Source organism: Caretta caretta, chromosome 9, assembly GCF_965140235.1.
Source record: "Caretta caretta isolate rCarCar2 chromosome 9, rCarCar1.hap1, whole genome shotgun sequence".
NCBI lineage: Eukaryota > Metazoa > Chordata > Testudines > Cheloniidae > Caretta > Caretta caretta.
The window spans coordinates 520,914-546,655 of NC_134214.1; the positions used below are offsets into that span (position 1 = coordinate 520,914).

The 25,742-nt window shown below is 39.5% G+C and overlaps 1 protein-coding gene across 28 annotated transcripts in view; it reads right to left on the minus strand.

Annotated features, from left to right (window-relative positions):
• The window catches only part of DLG1 (discs large MAGUK scaffold protein 1), a 529,193-nt gene that overhangs the window by 332,597 nt on the left and 170,854 nt on the right, over window positions 1-25,742 (minus strand). For all 28 annotated transcript variants that reach the window (XM_075132009.1, XM_075132007.1, XM_075132006.1 and 25 more), the window contains one exon: window positions 470-634. In XM_075132009.1, the coding sequence (XP_074988110.1) occupies window positions 470-634 (165 nt within the window). The remainder of the gene's footprint in view (window positions 1-469; window positions 635-25,742) is intronic.

The following is a 25,742-nucleotide window of genomic DNA, read 5'->3' on the forward strand; positions in this document are numbered from 1 at the left end:
AGCATCAGACCTAGAACTGATTCCTAGGGAAACTCACTAGAAACCCTCCCATTCAACGATGATTTTCCCATGACAACTGCTTTTTGAGATCTGTCAGTTAGCCAGTTTTGATCCTTTTAACATGTGTTTACTGATGTTTTGTTTTTTAATAATTTTTTCACTCCGCATGTTATGTTACTAAGTTAAACACCTTACAAACGTCTAAGTATATTTCCACTGAATGCATCCAATGAAGTGAGCTGTAGCTCACAAAAGCTTATGCTCAAATAAATTTGTTAGTCTCTAAGGTGCCACAAGTACTCCTTTTCTTACCTCAACATAGTTACCTTTATCAACTAAATCTGTAATCTCTTAAAAAAAAGAGGTTTGTCAAACAAGACCTATTTTCCAAAATACCATAAGTTGTTAAAGCAATAATTCATTGCCTCAAACACCTATTTAAAATAGTTTACATTAAAAAAATCCCTACCTTTACTGGTGAAATGTGACAGTGGGAAACAAATCCATGTATATTTTCAATCTGTGATAGGTTCTTCTCTGATACATGAACCAACTCTGGACCAGTCACCTCACTGGTAACGTGTGAAGAGCTATGCTCCTGTGAAGGTGTATCTTCATCCTGACACCGATATTTCTGTAGAATATACAAAAATTTCATTTTAAATATTAGCCCCATACAGATGGTTACACAAACAAAAGAATTCTTAGGAAAATTACTGTGGTAGATAGAGTAGGCGTGCTCTGGTGCCAATTCCACTATTCAGAGATCAAAGTACACTAAATTCAAAGGAATACCATCAACTTAAACATCATGTCTAATGTTTTATCTACTACTGTTACAAGCAACCTCTAAAATTCCTGTAACCAAAGACCTGTTTGTTTTCTTTGTGTATTTGACAGAAATTTGCATATAAGTACATTTCACTATCTCCCTGGCATAGTCAGTTTCCCCCTTATTTGTGAAATCTTTCACACAGCAAAAAAGGATTGAAAAATATTTTTAACATAGGAAAATGATCATAACACAAAAATCAACAGGGGATTCAGATATTGGGATAGTAACAAACTACTTTTAATTCTTTTTTTAGAACTTGGTAGATTTCAAATTCATGGTGTTCATTTAATGTTAAACATTTTTAGATTAAAACATAGTGGAAGGATAACTATTCTAGCCTTCATCTTCTCAAAATACATTTTTCCATGAAGATTACAAACTTTAGCCTTCCCAACAGAAAAACAAATTCATACATGCACTGCAAACAATATTCTAAGCCCCCAATAATACTTACAAACCAAAGCAAACACATTATCTTGTTGCCATTATTCTTGTCCTCCCTTCCTCCCAGGTTTTAATCATTTATTTTAGATAATAAACTTTTCAGGTCATGAAATCTGTCTTTCAGTTACCCACTTGAACCACAGACATTTATGATACTAAATAATAGTGCTAAATTGTAAATTGTATCTCCCAGACTTTTTCTAAGTCAGCAACAAATAAGTATACTTTTGTTTTCAAATTTTTCACGCAAATGAAGCACTAAGGAAAGCTGAACAAATAAATCCTATATATTCACAGACTGGTACAGCACTAGTGCAAGCTTATTTAGTGCCGTACTGAAATGTCTCAGCATTGCCATGGAACGACTACAACTCAGTTGCCCACTTTTAGTCTTGGCTTCTCTGCCAAGGCTCCGAATAAAGATGACTATTAGCCCTAAGTGTAATCGTGGGTTTTAGAAATGGACAAACCACCAATTCATTTCCCCATGAAGCCGCTAAATGGTAGCAACTTTCTCACTACTTACCTGGCCAGGATGTTAACCAGTGGCTTAAATATAAAGAAGTTATTTCCAGTTTCCTGAACTGTAAGTCCCCAAAAAGCCTACTTTTCACCATGCTTTTGAGTTTCTTTTGTCACAGAAAGTTGTCATTTTCCTAATTTTCTAGACTAAGTACATTTATCTAATATGACTTAGTCGTGTGTCCATAAGAAGCACTTCAAACTAACTGCCATTTTGAGTTTGCCAAACTTAACACTCTTACAAATCTGTTTTACCCGATTACAATGAAAGCTTAGCAAGGACTAATGTTTCTTCTGTCCACCACGTTAAACTAACATGAAAAATTAAACTTTCTAAGTTCCTTATAAGCAAAATAAGCATTAAACATTGTTTCTACTATAAACAAGGTCTATTTCCAATTAAAATGAGGCTAAACATTTTTCAAATAAATTGTAAGTGTCCAAATAATAGATACTTTAGTTTCTTAAAAATCTACAATAGTTGTATTAGGATTATATTTTTGAAAAGCCATTACAGCTATAAACTTGAGAGTATCTGAAAATAATATACCACAGAGAGAGGAAATAAAAACCTCACACCACACACACAACTAACTGGATCTTTCAGTACAGCAGCCAGTTTCAGATTATCAATTTTTAACTTTAAAATGCATTTCCAAGAATTAGCAATAGCATCAGAAAATACTGGAATTTCCCTCTTACACAGCCACACATGAAAAACACCCAAACAACATCTTACCCTCACTACTGTCCTTCATGTGATAATGAAAAAGATTCTAATATTTCATGTCTACAAAGTTTACAAGATGCATAAATTAAATTAGGAAAGCAATAAAAAACAAAAAACTGACTCAACTGATCAATACATAAGTTACCACGTACGACAGAGTTTAAATGTTCAAAAAAAAATTTCTACGGACTTCTCCATACAGAACAGAACACCAGCCATACTGGGTCAGACCAAAGGTTCATCTAGCCCAGTATCCTGTCTTCCAATAATGGCCAATGCCAGGCCCCAGAGAGACTGAACAGAACAGGTAATCATCACATCAGTGATCCATCCCATCACCCATTCCCAGCTTCTGGCAACCAGAGGCTAAGGACACCATCCCTGCCCATTCTGGCAAATAGCCATTGATGGACCTATCCTCCATGAACTTATCTAGGTCTTTTTTGAACCCTCTTATAGTCTTGGCCTTCACAACATCCTCTGGCAAGGAGTTCCACAGCATTACTGTGCGTTGTGTAAAAAATACTTCCCTTTGTTTTTAACCGGCTGCCTGTTAATTTCATTTTGTGACACCTAGTTCTTGTGTTATGAGAAAGGAGTAAATAAGATGTTTCATACCCCTAATTATTTTGTTACCCTTTTCTGAATCTTTTCCTATTCCAATATATCTTTTTTGAAATGGGGCGACCACACCTGCACACAGGATTCAAGATGTGGGTGTACCATTGATTTATAGAGGCAATAATATATTTTCTGTGTTATTATCTATCCCTTTCTTAATTATTCCCAACATTCTGTTCACTTTTTTGACTGCCGCTGCACACTGAGTGGATGTTTTCAGAGAACTCTCCACAATAACTCCAAGATCTCTTTCTTGAGTAGTAACAGCTAATTTAGACCCCTATCATTTTATATGTATAGTTGGGATTTATGTTTTCCAATGTGCCTTACTTTGCATTTCTCAACATTAAATTTCATCTGCCATTTTGTTGCCCAGTCACCCAGTTTTGTGAGATCCCTTTGTACTTCTTCGCAGTCTGCCTGGGACTTAATTATCTTAAGTAGTTTTGTATCATCTGCAAATTTTGCCACCTCACAGTATACCTCTTTTTCCAGCTCATTTATGAATATGTTGATTAGGACTGGCCCCAGTACAGACCTCTGGGGGACACCATTATTTACCCCTCTCCATTCTGAAAACTGACTGTTTATTCCTACCCTTGGTTTCTTATCTTTTAACAAGTTACCAATCCATGAAAGGATCTTCCCTCTTATCCCATGACAACTTAATTTACGTAAGAGATTTTGGTGAGGGACCTTGACAAAGGCTTTCCGAAAATCTAACTACACTATATTCACTGGACCCCCCCTTGTTCACAGGCTTGTTGATCTCCTCAAAGAATTCTAGTAGATTGGTGAGGCATGATTTCCCTTTACAAAAACCATGTTGACACTTCCCCAACAAATTGTTCTCATCTGTGTCTCTGACAATTCTGTTCCTTACTATATTTTTAACCAATTTCTCTGGTACTGAAATCAGACTTACTGGCCTGTAATTGCTGGGATCACCTCTGGATCCCTTTTTAAGAACTGGCATCACATTAGCTGTCCTCCAGTTATCTGGTACAGAAGCCGATTTAAATGATTGGTTACAGACTTCAGTTAGTAGTTCTGCAATTTCACATTTGAGTTCCTTCAGAACTCTTTGGTGAATACCATCTGGTCCTGGTGACTTATTACTGTTTAATTTATCTATCTATTTGTTCCAAAACCTTCTCTAATGACACCTCAGTCTGAGATAGTTCCTCAGGATTTGTCACCTAAAAAGAATGGCTCAGGTGCTGAAATCTCCCACATACTCAGCCGTGAAGACCGAAGCAAAGAATTCATTTAGTTTCTCCACAATGGTCTTATTGTCCTTGAATGCTCCTTTGGCATCTCCATTGTCCAGTGGCCCCGCTGCTCTGCGAGTGCATTACTATGCCATTCAAAGCTGATAAAGAAGGACCAATTATGATTTTTAGTTAAATCAGTGTAAGTGATCAAATTCAGGTCCAGTAAGGGGAGAAATAAGAAATGTTGAAATGAAGAAGGGACTTCCGAAGAAGGAATATGACTAGGATAATAGGTACAGGTATATCCTATATGAAAACAGGTATATCCTATATGAAAACTAACTCAGTCCTACTTCATGTTCAGCAAGTCACTCAGACAAACAAGTTTGTTTACATTTGCAGGAGATAATGCTGCCTGTTTCTTGTTTACAATGTCACCTGAAAGTGAGAACAGGCGTTCTCGTGGCACTGTTGTAGCCAGCATCGCTAGGCATTTACATGCCAGATGTGCTAAAGATTCATATATGCCTTCATGCTTCAAACACCATTCCAGAGGACACGCGTCCATGCTGATAAGTTGTGCTCGATAATGATCCAAAGCAGAACGGACCAATGCATGTTCATTTTCATCATCTGAGTCAGATGCCACCAGCATGAAAGCATGTCCTGTGGAATGGTGGCTGCAGCATGAAGCAGCATACGAATGTTTAGCATATCTGGGATGTAAATACTTTGCAATACCGGCTACAAAAGTGCCATGCGAATGCCTGTTCTCACTTTCAGGTGACATTGTAAATAAGAAGCAAGCAGCAGTATTTCCCATAAATGAACAAAGACATGTCTTAGCGATTGCCTGAACAAGAAGTAGGACTGAAGGACTTGTAGGCTCTGAAGTTTTTCATTGTTTTGTTTTGAGTGCAGTTATGTAACAAAAATAATCTACATTTGTAAGTCACACTTTCCTGATAAAGAGATTGCACTCACTACTTTTATGAGGTGACTTGAAAAAAACTATTTCGTTTTTTATCATTTTAACAGTGCAAATATCTGTAATCAAAAATAATATAAAGTGAGCACTGTACTTTGTCTTCTGTGCTGCAATAGAAATCAATATACTTGAAAATGTAGGAAAACGTCAAAAAATATTTAATTAATTTCAATTGGTATTCTGTTGTATAATAGTGCGATTAATGGCAATTAATAAACTGTGATTAATCAACAGTCCTAATATATATATATAAATATTATATAAATAAAAGGTAAGGAGAACCAATTATAAACAGAGTAATACTACAAAACTTCACAGTGGTCAGACTTCTTACAAATAGGCTTTGTCCGCAATCAAACATAATAAAAGATTACAACAGACTCCTCACTAAGGGGGATGATATTAAAAGCAGGTGGAGAGGTTACTGTGACAACCTGTATGCCTCACCAGTGTCATTCATAATTCAGGAAAACAGAAAAGCGTGGACCCAGAGCAGGAACCATCAATCCTGCGAGAGTACATGATACATGTTTTATGTAAATGAAACCACCTGGTATAGATAAAGTATCTGCAGAACTGTTAAAAGCAACTGGTGAATGTGGTACTGATCTTATGCAAAAAATTTGTAATGATGTATGGATGACTAGAAATTGGCCAGAAGACTGGACAAAGGGAATTTTTCTGTCCTTATCAAAGAAGGCAGACCTAATAGAGTAGTAACTATTGTACCAGCTCCCTCACATTGCACAAAAGCAAAGTTCTGCTCTCCATAATCCAGGATTGCATGAAAGCACAACTACCACTAGAAGAAGCTGGTTTCAGAAAAAGTCAAGATACATGTAACCAAATCACGAATATCCACCACATAATTTAAAAATGCAGAGAGTGTACAAATTGCCCATAAATCATGTGCTTCACTGGCTACTCAAAAGTGTACGGTATCACCCAACATGATCATCTTTGGAGGACACTGGTAGACAAGGGGATTCCAAAGCATATCATTGAACTCATCGCAAGTCTCTACCACTGCCAACAGACCATGATGTGAACAGCAGTACGTGACAGTAAGTAGTTTCCATTAGGCAAGGTGATGTGAAATAAGGGCATATTTTATAAGCATCTAACATATACACATAATTTAATGCGAAACAAGACTTGCAAGATTTTTGACAAAATGAAAGGAGCTGGGATCTCCACTGGCAAACGCATCTCAACAGACCTCAGATATACTGATGACACAGTGCTCTTTGCCACAATCACTGAGGCAATGTAACAAATGTTGGCGTATGTAAAAATAGTTAGTGAGGAATATGAATTATTCCTGAATGTGATAAGAACAAAATGCATGTACATTGACATGACTAAAAAAATGCACGTGGATATCACGATTAATAGACAAGCTGTAGAAGCAATAAACGAATTTAAAAATATTTGGGATCATATATAGCCAACCAAGGAGGCTATTCCAAAGAAATCAGAAGACACCTAGGGATGGATCATTCAGCTATGGCCTCCCTTAAGTAAGTGTGGAAAAAACTGTTCCTTGAAATGTACACGGTGCACCTGGGAAAAACCTAACTTTTTCCACAATTTATGTATGTGAATCCTGGGAAGTTAAGGCTGCTGACAAGAAGAAAATATTTTAAAAGTTATGATGCCAGTGAAGACTCATGTGCATCTCCTGAACAGAAAAACGACTAATGCTTATGTTAGAAATAATCAGCATGGATTTGATTTAAATCAAATTATGATTTAAATCAAATTGAATTAAATCACTAGTCAGGAAGACTCGATTTAATCATGGATTTCTACATAAAAGTGAATACTTGTTGGTTGTTATGACCTTAATACATATTCTTCACAACTCAGAGATAGATGTAGGTTTCATTTTTAGAAGGTACACACAATACATTTTTAAACTGATTTATTATGAAAACTTTTCAGATTAGTTTTACAGTTGTATCACAAAATGAATGATTGTTTGGTTATTTCATATACCAAAGGTAACTGAAGCAGATATTTATGAAGTCATTGGGAGGTTAACTATCTCCAATTCAACAGGTTAATCATTAATGTTTGGAGGATTTTCTTGCCATGCTCTTTTAGGAGAACATCGCCAGACAGACATTGAAATTGTTTCATTTAACTAAAACAACAACGTTATATATTCTGGATTTTTTTTTTCAAAAGCAAACAGAGTATTTTAACAAAACAAGTATATGAATTTTTGAATTTAGTTAAACATTCAAGTTCTTTAAAATCAGGTTTGTTTTTCTTCAAATTGTTTTTAACTAAAATAGTTAAATGAAATATTTTATAAAAAACAAACAAAAAATAAATCGACTATGTCAGCCAGGTCAACATGAGAAACTTAAAATATTGGCTTCTGCAGCTAACTCAGTCGCCTTCATCATCATTTTCCTGTTTGTTCATAAACTGGAAAAGAAAAACCACATTTCCTGCTTTTTCAAGTCCCAAACAATTTCTCAATTTGGAATGAATTAGTCCAAAGGAAGAAAATATTCTTTCTGCACTGGCAGAAGAAGCTACTGCTGTTCAAAGTGAGATTATCACTTCAACGGTCTCTGAATCCACATGCTTACGTGACTTTCACCAATTTACTGATGTGACTGTCTTTAAAACATCATCAGCAAACATATATTTCTTGAATGGTTCACCCTTACCTCTGAAGTTTATTATAGTTGACTTTATGGAGGGATGATTGCTGGATGTCCATGTCATAGCCAACTCCTCTTCTTCAGCAGTTAAAGTTTGACCCTGGTACCGAGTATTGAGAATATTTGCAAGAAAACGAGCTGGAGATAGTGCTTGTCCCATTCATTTTTTTAATGCTTGTAATTTAACTCTGTCATTGCAAATTTCTCTTTTTAAGATCTCACTCGGTTCCTTCCAAATTTCAACGGCATCAGCAATAAAACAGCTATTTCCCTGCATTTTGTGCAAGGCTACAGAAATAGGCTTCAAAGTACTCAGCGTGTGTTCGACATTTCTCTTAAACCCAATGATGAGAACTCTGGCTGTAACAGTGCCATCTATTTTTTCACGACTTTGTTCACAAACGATCATCAGATTAGGCCAGTTCTTGATACAGTGCTCAGAACAGTCCACTACTGAGTTCCATCACACGTCTTGTGGGACAGTTAGCTTGGTTCCTCCCGCTTTTTTCAGAGTAGCTGCTGCAAAGTGGTTGTTACGGAAGTATTTTGCAATTTCGGCATTAGCCTTTATTTCTGGAAAACTGAAGACTTTGACTAGGAGGTGCATCAAATGAGCACTGCAACCGTATGTTATTAGCTTGCGACTCTCTTCTAAACAATTTCTTCTCATCTAGGATACATTTGCAGCACTGTCTGTGACCAAGCTGCATACTAGACATTTGAATTTTTTTTCCCACAGTTTGTTATAGCTTTTACTGCAACTTCTTTTAAGTATTCTGCTGTGTGCACATTTCCTGATGTATCAATTGTTTCTGTAAGGAAAACATTCCCTTCTTCTGTCATCACACCAGCACATAGAGCAGGATCATTGTGGAAATTGCTCCATCCATCAAGACTCAGGTTAACAATTTCACCCTCCAGACCTTTTGCACACTGCTCAATTTCTCTTTCATACACTTTATCCAGCAATTTGCCAGCAATATCTGTACTGTATCCTGGGTGGACTGTATCCTGGTCTTAATGACTGAACCATGTTAATGAAGTGTGGGTTTCTCAATCACATGGAAAGGAGAGTTTGTTGCACAAACAAATCAGGCAATTTTTTCATCAATTACCTCTTTTTGTAATCTGCAGGTTCTTATCACAAACTTATCTATGGTTGTTTCTCGATGGAGATTTTTTTTTCTTTTTCTACATGTGATATACTCTGGCTGTGTGACATACATATTGGGACTGACACACTATCATTGGCATATAACTCTGAAACTATAGAAAATGATGGTGATCTTGAAAGTGGATAGTCTTCAGAATCCTGTATGTTGAGGATGGATTCTCCTAAACAAAATAAGTCAATGCAGTTATTTAATTATTATTATTACCACACTGCTTTTAGTATTACTTGTTGCATTCACTCACACACAGTACTACTTTAAAGGTGAAATTGTAAAGGGAACATCTGCCTATTTCAGCTGTTTATTTTTTATCACAACTGCATCTAAAATGATACTACCTTAGAGGAACAACTATATTTTTTGCTCAAACATGAGAATTCAAGAATAGTCCAGAAGGAAGACAGGCAGTCCTTAAGAAAGAACTATGAAATAAAAAAGTTTACCAACCTGAAGATCCTGCATGTTCAGACATGTTCTTTTCATCATCTTCAATTCAGCTTCCTCCTGAGAAGGAACACTTCTCGTGATGTTGTTTCACTCGGGCAACTGGGCCATGCATTTCTTTGTTGCACTGTTTGCATTTTGCATGCATGCCTGTCTTACCCACAGGTAGAGCAACTTCATTAAAATATTCCCAAACTGGGTCTCTTTTATGGCTTTCTGCCATTATAGGTTTTCCCTTCTAGTGAGAGAATGGTATGGTAGATCTCAAATCAATGAAGGCTACACTCAGAAAGACCTCAAGACTTCTGGAATATGCTGCTCAAACAGTTTCACTTTTGTTTCTACTGCCTGTCCCTCCCTTCTCACATTTATCTCCAGACTTCTTCTTGTCCAGATCTATTCCGCCCCCAACAATCTTCACTGAACTTTTTGAAACTTTTCACTTTTAGAGAGAGGTAAGGGATTGACTCTATGTACACATATTTGCAGAGGGACAATAGGGTTGAGGTCTGTTATTTCTCACCTCTATATATTAGTTTATTTTAAAACGTTTTTGCTGTTAACAAGCCTGATATCTCTGGAGACACAAATCCACAGTTTGAGAACTGCAAAATTAAGCATCTCTGATGGTATCTTCTAGTCTGAGCACTGAGTCCATTGGGTAGATAGAAAGATTAACCTAAATAATCTATAAAGAAGCTCCTGGAACCTCATAAAATTGGGTCCCTAATCCATGAACTATTGGAACTCATTTACAAAATTTTTCTTAAACGTTACATGAATATATTGTCTCATACTACAGAATTAGAATTTATAATCCCTATTCCATGATGAGATATCTTTGAGCTATAGTGTATCTTAATTAAAACTATCTTTAGATACTTTTTTTCCTCAGAAAGCATTTTCTCAAACAAATCCGATTTAAATCAAGCAAATCTGATTTTTTATTTTATTTTTTTAAATCATTGTTTTTTATCCACCCTGGAAAATAATACTGGAAAGAAGCAGACCCTGAAGTCGAGATCAACAGATGCAAACTGATGTACTTTGAGCACATTAGGTGTAAAGATGAGAAAGTTATGGAAGGAATGGTGGAGGATCATCATAGTAAGGGATGACCAGCGAGGAGACAGTTGTATGCCTTGTAGAAGACCACTGGAAGGTCACCAGCTGAGGGCTTGAAGTTAGCGAAGGATTGTGAAGGCTTCTGAAAATTCTACTATGACGACAATGATATTCAGACATGAATACACAGATGTGGCAACTACAGGCCAGTAAGCCTCATTTTAGTAACAGGCAAATTGGTTGAAACTATAGTAAAGAACAAAATTCTCAGACACATAGATGAACATCAGTTGTTGGGAAATAGTCAACATGGTTTTTGTAAAGGGAAATCATGCCTCACCAATCTACTAGAATTCTTTGAGGGAGTCAAAAAGGATGCGGACAAAGGAGATCCAGTGGATATAGTGTATTTAGATTTTCAGAAAGCCTTTGACAAGGTCCCTCACCAAAGGCTCTCAAACAAAATAATGCAAAATAAAAGCAGTAATGGGTTAAGAGGGAAGGTCCTCTCATGGATTGGTATCTGGTTAAAAGATAGGAAACAAAGGGTAGGAATAAATGGTCAGTTTTCCGAATGGAGAGAGGTAAATAGTGGTGTCCCCCAGGGATCTGTACTGCGGCCAGTCCTATTTAACATATTCATAAACAATCTGGAAAAAGGGGTAAACAGTTAACAGTGAGGTGGCAAAATTTGCAAATGATACAAAACTACTCAAGATAGTTAAGTCCCAGGCAGACTGCGAAGAGCTACAAAGGGATCTCACAAAACTGGGTGACTGGGCAACAAAATGGCAGAAAAAATATAATGTTGAGAAATGCAAAGTAATGCACATTGAAAAACATAATCCTAACTATATATATACAATGATGGGTTTAAATTAGCTGTTTCCAAGATCTCTTCCTTGAGTGGTGTCATTGTGGATAGTTCTCTGAAATCATCCACTCAATGTGCAGCGGCATCAAAAAAGCGAACAGAATGTTGGGAATCATCAAGAAAGGGATAAATAAGAAGACAGAAAATATCATATCGCCTCTATATAAACCCACGGTACGCCCACACCTTGAATACTGCATGCAGATGTGGTCGCCCCATCTCAAAAAAGATATATTGGAATTGGAAAAGGTTCAGAAAAGGACAACAAAAAATGATTAGGGGTATAGAACGGCTTCCATATGAGGAGAGATTAATAAGACTGGGACTTTTCAGCTTGGAAAAGAGGTGACTAAGAGGGGATATGATAGAGGTCTATAAAGTCATGAGTGGTATAGAGAAAGTAAATAAGAAAGTGTTATTTACTCCTTCTCATAATACAAGAACATGGGGCCACCAAATGAAATTAATAGGTAGCAGGTTTAAAACAAACACAAGAAAGTATTTTTTCACGCAATGCACTGTCAACCTCTGGAACTCCTTGCCAGAGAGTGTTGTGAAGCCCAATATATAACGGGGTTCAAAAGGGAGCTAGATAGATTCATGGAAGATAGGTCCATCAATGGCTATTAGCCAGGATGGGCAGGAATGGTGTCCCTAGCCTCTGTTTGCCAGAAGCTGGGATTGGGTGACAGGGCATGGCTCACTTGATGATAACCTGTCTGTTCATTCCCTTTGTGGCACCTGCCATTGGCCACTGTCAGAGGACAGCATACTGGGTACGATGGACCTTTGGTCTGACCCACTATGGCTGTTCTTATGTACTTAGTACACACCGCCGCCCAACAATAAAGAGGGAATTTTGGCTAATGATGCCCAGCTCACTTTATTCTCACAAACACAGCTACGAGATGGTTAATATCGACTCACAGCAGATGGGTCAAGTGTGGTTTTACTCTGAAAAGCAATTCTAAAGGAATCATTCTTGTCAAGTTTAGGGAGCAAAGTGACAGAGAGAGAGAGAGGCAGAAGTTATTTTGGGGAAGTTCTATGACCTGTGTTATACAAGAGGTCAGACCAGATTATCGCAATGGTTCCATCAGGTCTTGGAATCTATGAGGAGTGGCACACACCATGTATATAAATTGAATTAATCATACACAGGCCATACCCATAGATACTGGCACAGCAGGTATGCAGGCAGTTGAGACCCTCTGCAGCTGGAACGGAGACCTCAGCAGACAAAACCAACACCATCTGTCTCCACTCACCTTCCCTCCCAAAAAAACATGTTGGAGGCAAAAACCCCATATGTCAGAGCAGAAGAAGGGTGAGGCTGCTGCCCCAATCCAACCCTCTTACAGCTCTCCTGGGCTGAAGACAGCTCTCAGTCACAAGATGAGCTCAGCCGCAGCCCAAAGAAGCTACTGCTTCCTCCATTCAAACCTAGCTGCTCCAGCCTGGTCTGAAAGCTCAGCTGTCCAGGTATATGCTTCTGAACTCTGACTGTTTATAAGATTCAGCCAGGGAGAGGACAAGACAGAACAAATAATATGGAAACAGTGATTGTGGGAAGGGAACAAAAGGCAGGTAGCCAAAAGAGACAATGACCTAGTGGGAGGTACACAACCTCAGAAAACATTCAGGTTTTATAGTTAATCATCATAATTCTCAATTATGGCATGGTGTGCAAGAGACCCAGGTGTTCCATATTTTGGGTATCTACCATACACTTTGCGCTTGTCTGTGTCCATATGCTGACAGGTTTGAAGGTTGACAGGTATTTCATCATGAAGTTAATTCCTTTCATTCTGATACATCATATAATCAAACGTTCTGCAAACTGGATTAGGCCTTCAATGACACCTGTGTAAATCTACTGAACACTAAAGGCCAAATTCTTTGCTAGCGTAAATTGGAGCAGCTCATTTGACTTCAGTGGACCTGTATCAATTTAAACTAGCAAAGAATTTTGCTCAAACTCCATCACAGATGTCACTGAAGCCATCATTTGGCCCACAGAACCTTTATGGTTGGTAGTGATGATGTATGAGAAGAAAAGAACTCAGCTTGACTCCCAAATCGAGTTCACAGATCTGGCAGTTAGATTTTTGTTAAGTTTATAAACTGAATACATTTGATAGTAAATCAGTAAGGCAAACACGAAAAGGTATTATGGGTTTTCTACAATACCTGTTCAAAGTACAACTAATATTTTAAAGTTCTTGTACAGGATACGAGCACAATAAATGTAATGGTATTCAACTTATCCATTCAACCCATCAGAATTCACACCTTCCAGAGAGTATTTGAAACCTGATACATACATCACTAAGCCCTCCCCTCCAGGGATGAAGTTTGTTTGTTTGTTTTTTTAAATAACCGTTCTTTTAATGGCAAACCTCATTAAAACAGACGGCAGCAACAATCTCCACAGACAGCCAAAAACAACTGAAGTGGTTAAAACAAATAGCCTTAAATTGCAACTTCAACATAACCACATCAACAAAGAATTCAGCTTCTTGATAGACTTACGGAGACAACAGTCCAGATGGTTCATCAAGCAGAAAGTGAATTAATCAAAATCACATGTCCTCAGCTACCAGTTGGTCCACTGACAACACAAAAGACATGCATCCAATGAAGTGGGTATTCACCCACGAAAGCTTATGCTCCAATACGTCTGTTAGTCTATAAGGTGCCACAGGACTCTTTCCTGCTTTGACAACACAACAGAACTGTGATAATTAAAATTCTCTCAAGAATGGAAAGAATGTTACATACAATGTAATCTATCTTAAAAGTATACAGCACACCCCCCCACACACACACACAGTAATAAATCTTCACTAAGTGTTGTGGCATCTCAGTATTAGTTGAAGAATAGCAGCTCATCTTCTGCACAAATATAAATATAAAAACAACAAAATCTCTAAAAATTAGGGCCAGAATTTTAAAAATATGGCCTTGGGTTTTTTCCATTTAACACATTTGCAACTAATGTTTTCACTCTTGCACTCAACATTATGATTTCCATGTTATCAAATAGTTCAAAAGAAAAAATGATAAACAAAAAAGAAATCAGGCAAACAGGAACATGCACACTGTAAGAAGAGGAGGGTATCCTCCTCCGTATATAAAATCAAAATCTCATTTTGGCAAGGAAGTCAGTAAGTGATCCGGGGAGGTCCCGGATGACTCATGGCGATCCCAGGAGGTCCCAGATGACTGGAAAAAGCCTAATGTAGCGCCCATCTTTAAAAAAGGGAAGGAGGAGGATCCTGGGAACTACAGGCCAGTCAGCCTCACCTCAGTCCCTGGAAAAATCATGGAGCAGATTCTTAAGGAATCAATTTTGAAGCACTTAAAGGAGAGGAAAGTGATCAGGAACAGTCAGCATGGATTCACCAAGGGCAAGTCATGCCTGACTAATCTAATTGCCTTCTATGACAAGATAACTGGCTCTGTGGATGAGGAGAAAGCAGTGGATATGTTATTCCTTGACTTTACAAGCTTTTGATACAGTCTCCTACAGTATTTTTGCCAGCAAGTTAAAGTAGTATGGCCTAAAGGAATGGACTATAAGGTGGATAGAAAACTGGCTAGATCGTCATGCTCAACGAATAGTGATAAAAGGTTCCATGTCAAGTTGGCAGCCGGTATCAAGCAGAGTGCTCCAAGGGTCAGTGATGGGTCCGGTTTTGTTCAATATCTTCATTAATGATCTGGAGGATGGCGTGGATTGCACCCTCAGAAAGTTTGCAGATGACACTAAACTGGGAGGAGTGGTGGATACGCTGGAAGGTAGGGATAGGGTACAGAGGGACCTAGACAAATTAGAGGATTGGGCCAAAAGAAATCTGATGAGGTTCAAAAAGGACAAGTGCAGAGTCCTGCATTTAGGACGGAAGAATCCCATGCACCGCTACAGACGAGGGACCGAGTGGCTAGGCAGCAGTTCTGCAGGAAAGGACCTAGGGGTTACAGTGGACGAAAAGCTGGATATGAGCCAACAGTGTGTCCTTGTTGCCAAGAAGGCTAACGGCATTTTGGGCTGTATAAGTAGGAACATTGCCAGCAGATCAAGGGATGTGATCATTCCCCTCTGTTCGGCCTCATCTGGAGTACTGTGTCCAGTTTTGGGCCCCACACTACAAGAAGGATGTGGAAAAATTGGAAAGAGTCCAGCGGAGGGCAACAAAAATGATTAGGGGTCTGGAGCACATGATTCATGAGGAAAGGCTGAAGGAACTGGGATGATTTAGTCTGCAGAAGAGAAGAATGAGGGGGGATCTGACAGCTGCTTTCAACTACCTGAAAGGGGGTTCCAAAGAGGATGGATCTAGACTGTTCTCAGTGATAGCAGATGACAGAACGAGGAGTAATGGTCTCAAGTTGCAGTGGGAGAGGTTTAGGTTGGCTAATAGGAAAAACTTTTTCACTAGGAGGGTGGTGAAACACTGGAATGCGTTACCTAGGGAGGTGGTGGAATCTCCTTCCTGAGAAATTTTTAAGGTCAGGCTTGACAAAGCCCTAGCTGGGATGATTTAGTGGGGGATTGGTCCTGCTTTGAGCAGGGGGTTGCACTAGATGACCTCCTGAGGTCCCTTCCAACCCTGCTATTCTATGATTCTATGAAGTGTAAGATGAAGATAATAATCAAGCTATATGATCATCTATTAAAATCAATTTTTTTCAGAGGTCCTGATCGTTGGCAACATGTGGTACAGTGGGGGAGGGAAGGAAGGAAGGAATGGTACAATCTGGCTTTATGCCACTTGTACATGCCCCCAAAATCCCAAATCTTTGGGCTGGTTCACCGCTGGTCCAATCTGCCATTCTCACAACTGAGGATTGCCAGAACACAATGAGCCCTTTTGCCATGCTTTCAACACCCCACCCCACAGAGGGACCTGAGAGGGGATGCATCATAAAACCACATATGACAGCTCTACAACACCTGAGAATTTCACTCACACCAGAAAAATCCCCAAATAGCCTGTTTAACTGTCATTTCAACTACTTTGCACCACAGAGACACACTAACCAAAAGAGTAGAGGGGCAAAGAGCTGAACTAAAATTCCTAAAACTACCTCTACCCTTAGTTTACATTGTGTAAAAAAAATACAGTTCAGAAGGGGTCGAAGACATGATTTTACTAGACTATTTTCGCAAAGATCAGATTAATTGGCAAGTTGTGAAGGTTACGTACTCTACTTTTATACTTCAAAAAATGACTTGTTTTGGGTTTGACAGTAACAGACACAAAGTGACTGAACATGAGGTTTATCTCAGATTAGTTAGTGCCTTACTGGTTATGTCCTGTTTATATTTTCCCTAGTACGGATCCTAAAAAGCAGCAAAAAGGTGACAAAAACATCCCAAAAGCAGCACTAATTCTTAAACTCTGTCTTTCAGTACAAAGACTGGGCAACAAAATGGCAGATTAAATTCAATGTTGATAAATGCAAAGTGATGCACATTGGAAAACAAACCCAACTGTACATATAAAATGATGGGGTCTAAATTAGTTGTTACCACTCAAGAAAGAGATCTTGGCGTCACTGTGGATAGTTCTCTGAAAACATCAACTCAATGTGCAGCAGGAGTCAAAAAAGACAACAGCATGTTGGGAATCATTAAGAAAGGGACAGAAAATAAGACAGAAAATATCTTATTGCCTCTATATAAACCCATGGTACACTCACATCTTGAATACTGCATGAAGATGTGGTTGCCCAATCTCAAAAAAGATGCATTGGAATTGGAAAAGGTTCAGATAAAGGCAACAAAAATGATTAGGGGTTTGGAACAGATCCGTATGAGGAGAGATTAATAAGATTGGGACTTTTTATCTTGGAAAAGAGATGACTAAAGGGGGATATGATAGAGTTCTATAAAATCATGAGTGGTATACAGAAAGTAAATAAGGAAGTGTTATTTACTCCTTCTCATAACACAAGAACTAGGGGTCACCAAATGAAATTAACAGGCAACAGATTTAAAACCAACAAAAGGAAGTATTTATTCACAAAACGCACAGTCAACCCATGGAACTCTTTGCCAGAGGATGTTGTGAAGGCCTGGACTATAACAGGGTTCAAAAAAGAAGTAGATCAATTCATGGAGGATAGGTCCATCCATGGCTATTACCCAGGGTAGTCACAGAATGGTGTAAGTAGCCTCTGCTTGCCAGAAGCTGGGAATGGGTGACAGGGAATGGATTACTTGATGGTTCCCTGTTCTGTTAATTTCCTCTGGTACAGCTGGCACTGGCCATTGTCGGAAAACAGGATACTAGGCTAGATGGAGATTTAGTCTGACCCAGTATGACCATTCTTAAGCCTAGGCAGTTGGTCTATGGAATTGTGAGTTCATCTGGGGCTGAAGAACAGTGGAAGAACAAATCTTCCCTAAACCTCTATTTGGAAAAGTGGAAGCTTTGGGCCTCAGGGACTAACTCCACATAATGGGAAAATGCATGATGTCCAAACTAAAATATCAGTCTATCTCCCTGAAATCTCATGGATGTCTAGCTGTCAGCTCAAGCCATCTCCACTCCCTCCTTTCTCAATCCCTGTGGACACCACCACCATCTTAGCTATCACTGAGACCCATAACCTGGGTGTCATCTTCGACTCAGACCTGTCCCTAGCTCATCAAATCCAGGCTATGTCTAAGTCTTTTAGATTCTTTCTCCACAACATTCCTAAAATATAGCCTTTCCTATCCATCCATATAGCTAAAACTCTGTTCCAGGCTCTAATCTCATGTCTCAATTACTGTTATATCCTTTTCTCTGGCTTGAACAAATTCAATCTACCCCCACTCATATCTTTCAAAATGCTGCTGCAAAAATCCTTTTGCTAGCTCGTCACTTTGACCATGCCATCCCTCTCTTTGCTTCCCTCTACTGGCTCCTTCTTCGTTCTCATATAAAACATAAGCTGCTTCTCTTCAGTTTCAAGGCTGTTCACAACCTCTCCACACTCTCCCTATCTTCTCTCATTCAGCAACAAAACATCAGCTCTTGACTCCGATCACCCCATGGTGTCAGCTTCCGTTGCTCACTTGTTAAATTTCCAAACAAGCATCTTTGTACTTTTTCCCATATGCCCCTTACATCTGGAAAGAGCTTGATGCCAACAAAAAAAACCTGAGAATGACTAGGCTACTGCTAGTCGAGAGGTCATCTAGTCCAGTCCCCTGCACTCAAAACAGGACTAAGTATTATCTAGACCATCCCTGACAGGTGCTCGTCCAACCTGTTCTTAAAAATCCCCAATGATGGAGATTTCACAACCTCCCTAGGCAATTTGCTTAACCACTCCGACAGTTAGGAAATTTTTCCTTATGTCCAACCTAAACCTCCCTTGCTACAATTGAAGCCTGCTGATTCTTGTCCTATCTTCAGAGGTTAAGAAGAACAATTTTTCTCCCTCCTTGTAATAACCTTTTATGTACTTGGTAACCAATACTGTCTCTGTTTCTTTGTACTCCACCATTGTTGTCTGTAGCCATCTATCGTCTTGTGTCTTACACTTGGTTTGTAAGCATCTGGGAGGAGGCAGGGACTGCCTTGTGTTCTATATTTGTACAGCAACTAGCACAAAGGGGTCCAGGAAGGAAGCTTACAAGAAGTGGAAACTTGGACAGATGACTAGGGAGGAGTATAGAAATATTGCTCGAGCATGCAGAGGTGTAATCAGGAAGGCCAAAGCACAATTGGAGTTGCAGCCAGCAAGGGATGTGAAAGGTAACAAGAAGGGTTTCTAAAGGTATGTTAGCAACAACAAGGTGGTCAGGGAAAGTGTGGGACCCTTACTGAATGGGGGAGGCAACCTAGTGACAGGTGATGATGAGCAGGTGAGCAGCCCTAAGTGGTGAAAGAACTGTTAAGGACTATTTAGAAAAGCTGGGCATACACAAGTCCATGGGTCCAGATCTAATGCATGCGAGGGTGCTGAGGGAATTGGCTGATGTGATTGCAGAGCCATTGGCCATTATCTTTGAAAACTCGTGGCGATCAGGGGAGGTCCCGGACAATTGGGAAAAGGCAAATATAGTGCCCATCTTTTAAAAAGGGAAGAAGGAGAACCTGGGGAACTACTGACCGGTCAGCCTCACCTCAGTCCCTGGAAAAATCATGGAGCAGGTCCTCAAGCAAACCCATTTTGAAGCACTTGGAGGAGAGGAAGGTGATCAGGAACAGTCAACATGGATTCACCAAGGGCAAGTCATGCCTGACCAACCTGACTACCTTCTATGGTGAGATAACTGGCCCTGTGCATATAGGGAAAGAGGTGGACATTATATAACTTGACTTTAGAAAAGCTTTTGATACGGTCTCCCACAGTATTCTTGCCAGCAAGTTAAACAAGTATGGACTGGATGAGAAGGTGGATAGAAAGCTGGCTAGATCATCGAGCTCAACAGCTCGATGTCTAGTTGGCAGCTGGTGCAGTGCCCCAGGGATCAGTCCTGGGGCTGATTTTGTTCAACATCTTCATTAATGATCTGGATGATGGGACAGATTGCACCCGCAGCAAGTTCGCAGATGACACTCAGCGGGGCAGAGAGGTAGATATGCTGGAGAGTAGAGAGAGGGTCCAGAGTGACCTACACAAATTGGAGGACTGGGCCAAAAGAAATCTGACGACGTTCAACAAAGACAAGTGCAGAGTCCTGCACTTAGGATGGAAGAATCCCATGCACCGCTACAGACTGGGAACAGACTGGCTAAGCAGCAGTTCTGCAGAAAAGGACCTGGGGATTACAATGGACGAGAAGCTGGATATGAGTCAGCAGTGCGCCCTTGTTGCCAAGAAAGCTAACGGCATATTGGGCTACATTAGTAGGAGCATTGCCAACAGATCAAGGGAAGTGATTATTCCCCTCTATTCAGCACTAGTGAGGCCACATCTGGAGTATTGCATCCAGTTTTGGGACCCCCCACTACAGAAGAGATGTGGACAAATTGGAAAGAGTCCAGTGGAGGGCAACGAAAATGATCAGAGGGTTGGGACACATGACTTAAAGGGAGAGGCTGAGGGAACTGGGCTTGTTTTGTCTGCAAAAGATACAAGTGAGGTGGGATTTGATAGCAGCCTTCAACTACCGGAAGGGGGGGGTTCCAAAGAATCACAGAATATGAGGGTTGGAAGAGACCTCAGGAGGTCATCTAGTCCAATCCCCTGCTCAAAGCAGGACCAATCCCCAACTAAATCATCCCAGCCAGAGCTTTGTCAAGCTGGGCCTTAAAACCCTCTAAGGATGGAGATTCCACCACCTCCCTAGGTAACCCATTCCAGTGCTTCACCACCCTCCTGGTGAAACAGTGTTTCCTAATATCCAACCTAGACCTCCCCCACTGCAACTTGAGACCATTGCTTCTTGTTCTGTCATCTGCCACCATTGAGAACAGCCTAGCTCCATTCTCTCACCTAGGTTGTTCTCAGTGGTGGCATAGGACAGAACAAGGTGCAATGGTCTCAAGTTGCAGTGGCAGAGATCTAGGTTGGATATTAGGAAAAACGACTGCACTACGAAGACTTTAATATATGCCTCCACCATGTTCCCTTTCTGAATCTTTTCAGATGACTATGAAATAACGCAATATCCCCAGAGGTAGTCAATTATTTTTTGTCAAGATCCAAATTTCTTGGTCAAGGTACAGTTAAGGTCCAGGTTTCAGAGTAACAGCCGTGTTAGTCTGTATTCGCAAAAATAAAAGGAGTACTTGTGGCACCTTAGAGATTAACCAATTTATTTGAGCATAAGCTTTCGTGAGCTACAGCTCACTTCATCGGATGCATACTGTGGAAAGTGTAGAAGATCTTTTTATATACACACAAAGCATGAAAAAATACCTCCCCACTCTCCTGCTGGTAATAGCTTATCTAAAGTGATCACTCTCCTTACAATGCGTATGTTAATCAAGTAGAGTAGGGGCGTTAGGGGACGAGACCTGAGGGGGACGAGAGCTACTTGCGCTATATTGATGACATCGTCATCATCTGGACCCATGGAAAAGAAGCCCTTGAGGAATTCCACCATGATTTCAAAAATTTCCATCCCACCATCAACCTCAGCCAGGACCAGTCCATACAAGAGATCCGCTTCCTGGACACTACAGTGCTAATAAACGATGGTCACATAAACACCACCCTATACCGGAAACCTACTGACCGCTATTCCTATCTACATGCCTCCAGCTTTCACCATGACCACACCAAACGACTCATCGTCTACAGCCAAGCTCTGCAATACAACCGCATCTGCTCCAACCCCTCAGACAGAGACAAACACCTACAAGATCTCTATCAAGCATTCTTACAACTACAATACCCACCTGCGGAAGTGAAGAAACAGACTGATAGAGCCAGAAGAGTTCCCAGAAGTCACCTACTACAGGACAGGCCTAACAAAGAAAATAACAGAACGCCACTAGCCGTCACCTTCAGCCCCCAACTAAAACCCCTCCAACGCATTATCAAGGATCTACAACCTATCCTGAAGGATGACCCAGCACTCTCACAAATCTTGGGAGACAGGCCAGTCCTTGCCTACAGACAGCCCCCCAGCCTGAAGCAAATACTCACCAGCAACCACATACCACACAACAGAACCACTAACCCAGGAACCTATCCTTGCAACAAAGCCCGTTGCCAACTGTGCCCACATATCTATTCAGGGGACACCATCACAGGGCCTAATCACATCAGCCACACTATCAGAGGCTTGTTCACCTGCACCATCCACCAATGTGATATATGCCATCATGTGCCAGCAATGCCCCTCTGCCATGTACATTGGTCAAACTGGACAGTCTCTACGTAAAAGAATAAATGGACACAAATCAGATGTCAAGAATTATAACATTCATAAATCAGTCGGAAAACACTTCAATCTCTCTGGTCACGCGATTACAGACATGAAAGTTGCGATATTACAACAAAAAAACTTCAAATCCAGACTCCAGCGAGAAACTGTTGAATTGGAATTCATTTGCAAATTGGATACAATTAACTTAGGCTTGAATAGAGACTGGGAGTGGCTAAGTCATTATGCAAGGTAACCTATTTCCCCTTGTTTTTTCCTACCCCCCCCTTCCTCGGACGTTCTTGTTAAGCCCTGGATTTGTGCTGGAAATGGCCCAACTTGATTAACATACACACTGTAAAGAGAGTGATCACTTTAGATAAGCTATTACCAGCAGGAGAGTGGGGTGGGAGGAGGTATTTTTTCATGCTTTGTGTGTATATAAAAAACATCTTCTGTATTTTCCACAGTATGCATCCGATGAAGTGAGCTGTAGCTCACGAAAGCTTATGCTCAAATAAATTGGTTAGTCTCTAAGGTGCCACAAGTACTCCTTTTCTTTTTAGTTAAGGTCCAGACTCCGGAGGAACATGTTTTCACACCACAATAATGATGATAATAAATAGAAAGATTTCACGGTCTGTTCAAAAGTGTCTGGCGGTCCAGATTTGGCCCATGATCCACCTATTGACTGCCCCTGCCCTAGATGCAGAGGAATGCAGGAAGTTGCCTTTATGAGATGAGATCACTTATTTCACATTTAGTCATTGCATTTGATGGGTCAGATTGTGACAGAGCTTGAAATTTAGGCCAACCTCCCTGCAGGAAGGGCAATGTTTTCTGTTGTCAGGAGCAACAAATCTTGTTTTGGGGAGGAACAAGAAAGAGAACCTACCTAGTATCCTGGGATTTTATTTTTTTTAAACAGGAAGTAATCTCTGCCACAAAAAGGGTCAATTTAAAAGAAAGCTCAATATTAAAGATGTTTCTGATATACTCCCTAAAATCCTATGGATAAGTACCAGAAGGAAAAAGTAAAACTGCAAAAATGGAAAGACATGGGATAAGCACATTCAAAAAAGAACTACGCTGTCATGAGACAACATCTCATCATAACATAGGACACTGGAACAAATGTCTCAGAGAAACTACGGAGTAGTGGAGGACATGAAATCCCACCCAATATGCAAAGCAGGTGGTAATCTCAGCTGTAGAACAGATTAATCTCCATTTTTTTTATTGTGTTAGCAGTCATGGAATACCTCCTCCAAATAAACATCCATTTACTTTTCACAATAATTTGTTGGTTATAAGAGGAAAACCCAAAAATCTGAGTAAAATTAATTGTTTAAATATTCTCTTTCGTGTTTGCCACTTAAGGAAGGGAAAGTTTCGCTGCTTGGAGCAAACGCCATTTCAGCCAACACAGGACACTATACATGAAGATCCTCAGCTAAACATACCTTTCCTGTCACTAATGAATCAAGAGCCCATTCCTCTACTCTCCTTCACAGTTATACCTGACACTTATATTTTCAGTTTCTCACATCCTCTGCAAGTAAGTACTCAAATAACCAGAAATAATCAAAATATTATGTATTATATACCTGCCTTTTAAATATTCTACATGCAAACGTGACCAACTTGCTCATTTTATAACAAAGTACTAAGACAATATAGTAGTAACAATTAAATAATTATTTCCCTCGACAAATCAAACTTAAAATAAACGCTTATTTTAAAATGTTGTAAATCCGATCAGATTCTATTTGATGCAAGGGATCCATCTATCAAAGGTTATCCGCTTCTGAAAGTTTTAGAGGAAAAACAGAGTAATTTCCATTTAAAAAAAAAAATAATAAAAAACTTTCACCGCCAACTTGCTATCAGACAAATACTGACCAAGCTAGTGAACTTTCTCCTTCCCTGTACTTCTTGCTGTAACTTATTATCCTGTCTTTAGCACAGTGGTAGACAAGCTTCGTTACTAAACATTTTCCACATTTTTTTTTCTCTCTCACTTATTTTTGCTTGATTCACTCTATAAATCTCTGTTCAATTAAGCTGTGGGTTAACAGTATAGTTAAGATTTTATGCATATGTTTTCACATTAACAATGCATTCCAAACCAGAGACTAATATCTGAATATAAAAGCTAACTCAACATGCACTCACCAATCTTACCATTTAAAGCAAATTATAATGAACTAAATACAAAATCAGAGGAAGATTTTAGAGAATCATAAAAACAGTCAGGAAGGTTCTACTGTAGGCTTATGACTAGGCTTATAACTATTGCTTTATCCATGTACTAATTAGCCATTTATGTTTTTCTGAGCACGTCAAAGCCATGCACCAACTCTTAAAATTGCACAGCTTGGACTTCTTCACCATGAAGGAGTAATTCCTACAACAGCTCTGTTAAACTGCTTTTTACAAAAAAGAAATTGAGGGGAACATTGTTACCATACCCTCACCACCAATTTCCCTTTTTAATGAAACCAGTTTAACACAATAGACCTAGAAGATTTTCTTTTTACAATCTTTAGTTGAAAAGGCAGCCAAGGACCGTAGTGCTCCCTCCTATGTCAGTCAACTCGCCCTCTTATCTTCCCCATTCCATCCACGCTCCTAATTCTTTTTGAAGTTTACAGAATCAAAAGACAAACAGGCTATGGGCTTCAAGTGGGCTTACAGAAGAACAATGGAGATAAGGAAGAGCTACTTCCACCTCTCCACTACCTGCCCATCTTATTTTAGTTGTCCTTTCAACAGTACTGTTTCCAAGTTCTTGGGTTCATTTTAATGTAGAGAAACCAGGGCTTTTCAGTTTCTACAAAAACTACTGAGTTGAGAGTGGACTTGAAATGCTAATGAAAGGCCAAAAAGGCTCCCAGGAGACAGACAGCAAGTAAAACAATGGCCAAATGAGGCCTGGGAACATAAGAGAAATAAGAGAGAATATAATATATTTTGAAAATTGCACCCAAGGTGTTTTATATAACCTACTACTCAGTATTTCCTCCGACTGTTGTACTGCAAGGTAGTTTTCATAGTGGAAGGATATGATACATACATCCAAGAAAAAGCAGTGTTAAAATGTTTTTGTTTAAAAACAATTTAAAATTGAAGGTCCTCACCAACACCAACAAAACAGCAAGTACATTACTGAGCTGTTGGTGCACCTCACAATACACTCAAGCATACACCAACAGCATACCAATGTACTCCTTATAGCCTACAGTGAGGTCCTGTCAACTCTCTGATGAATAAGGCTTTAAAAATAACTGACATATTAAGTTTATTTATGAATGTGAGCATCCTCCTAACATGCTT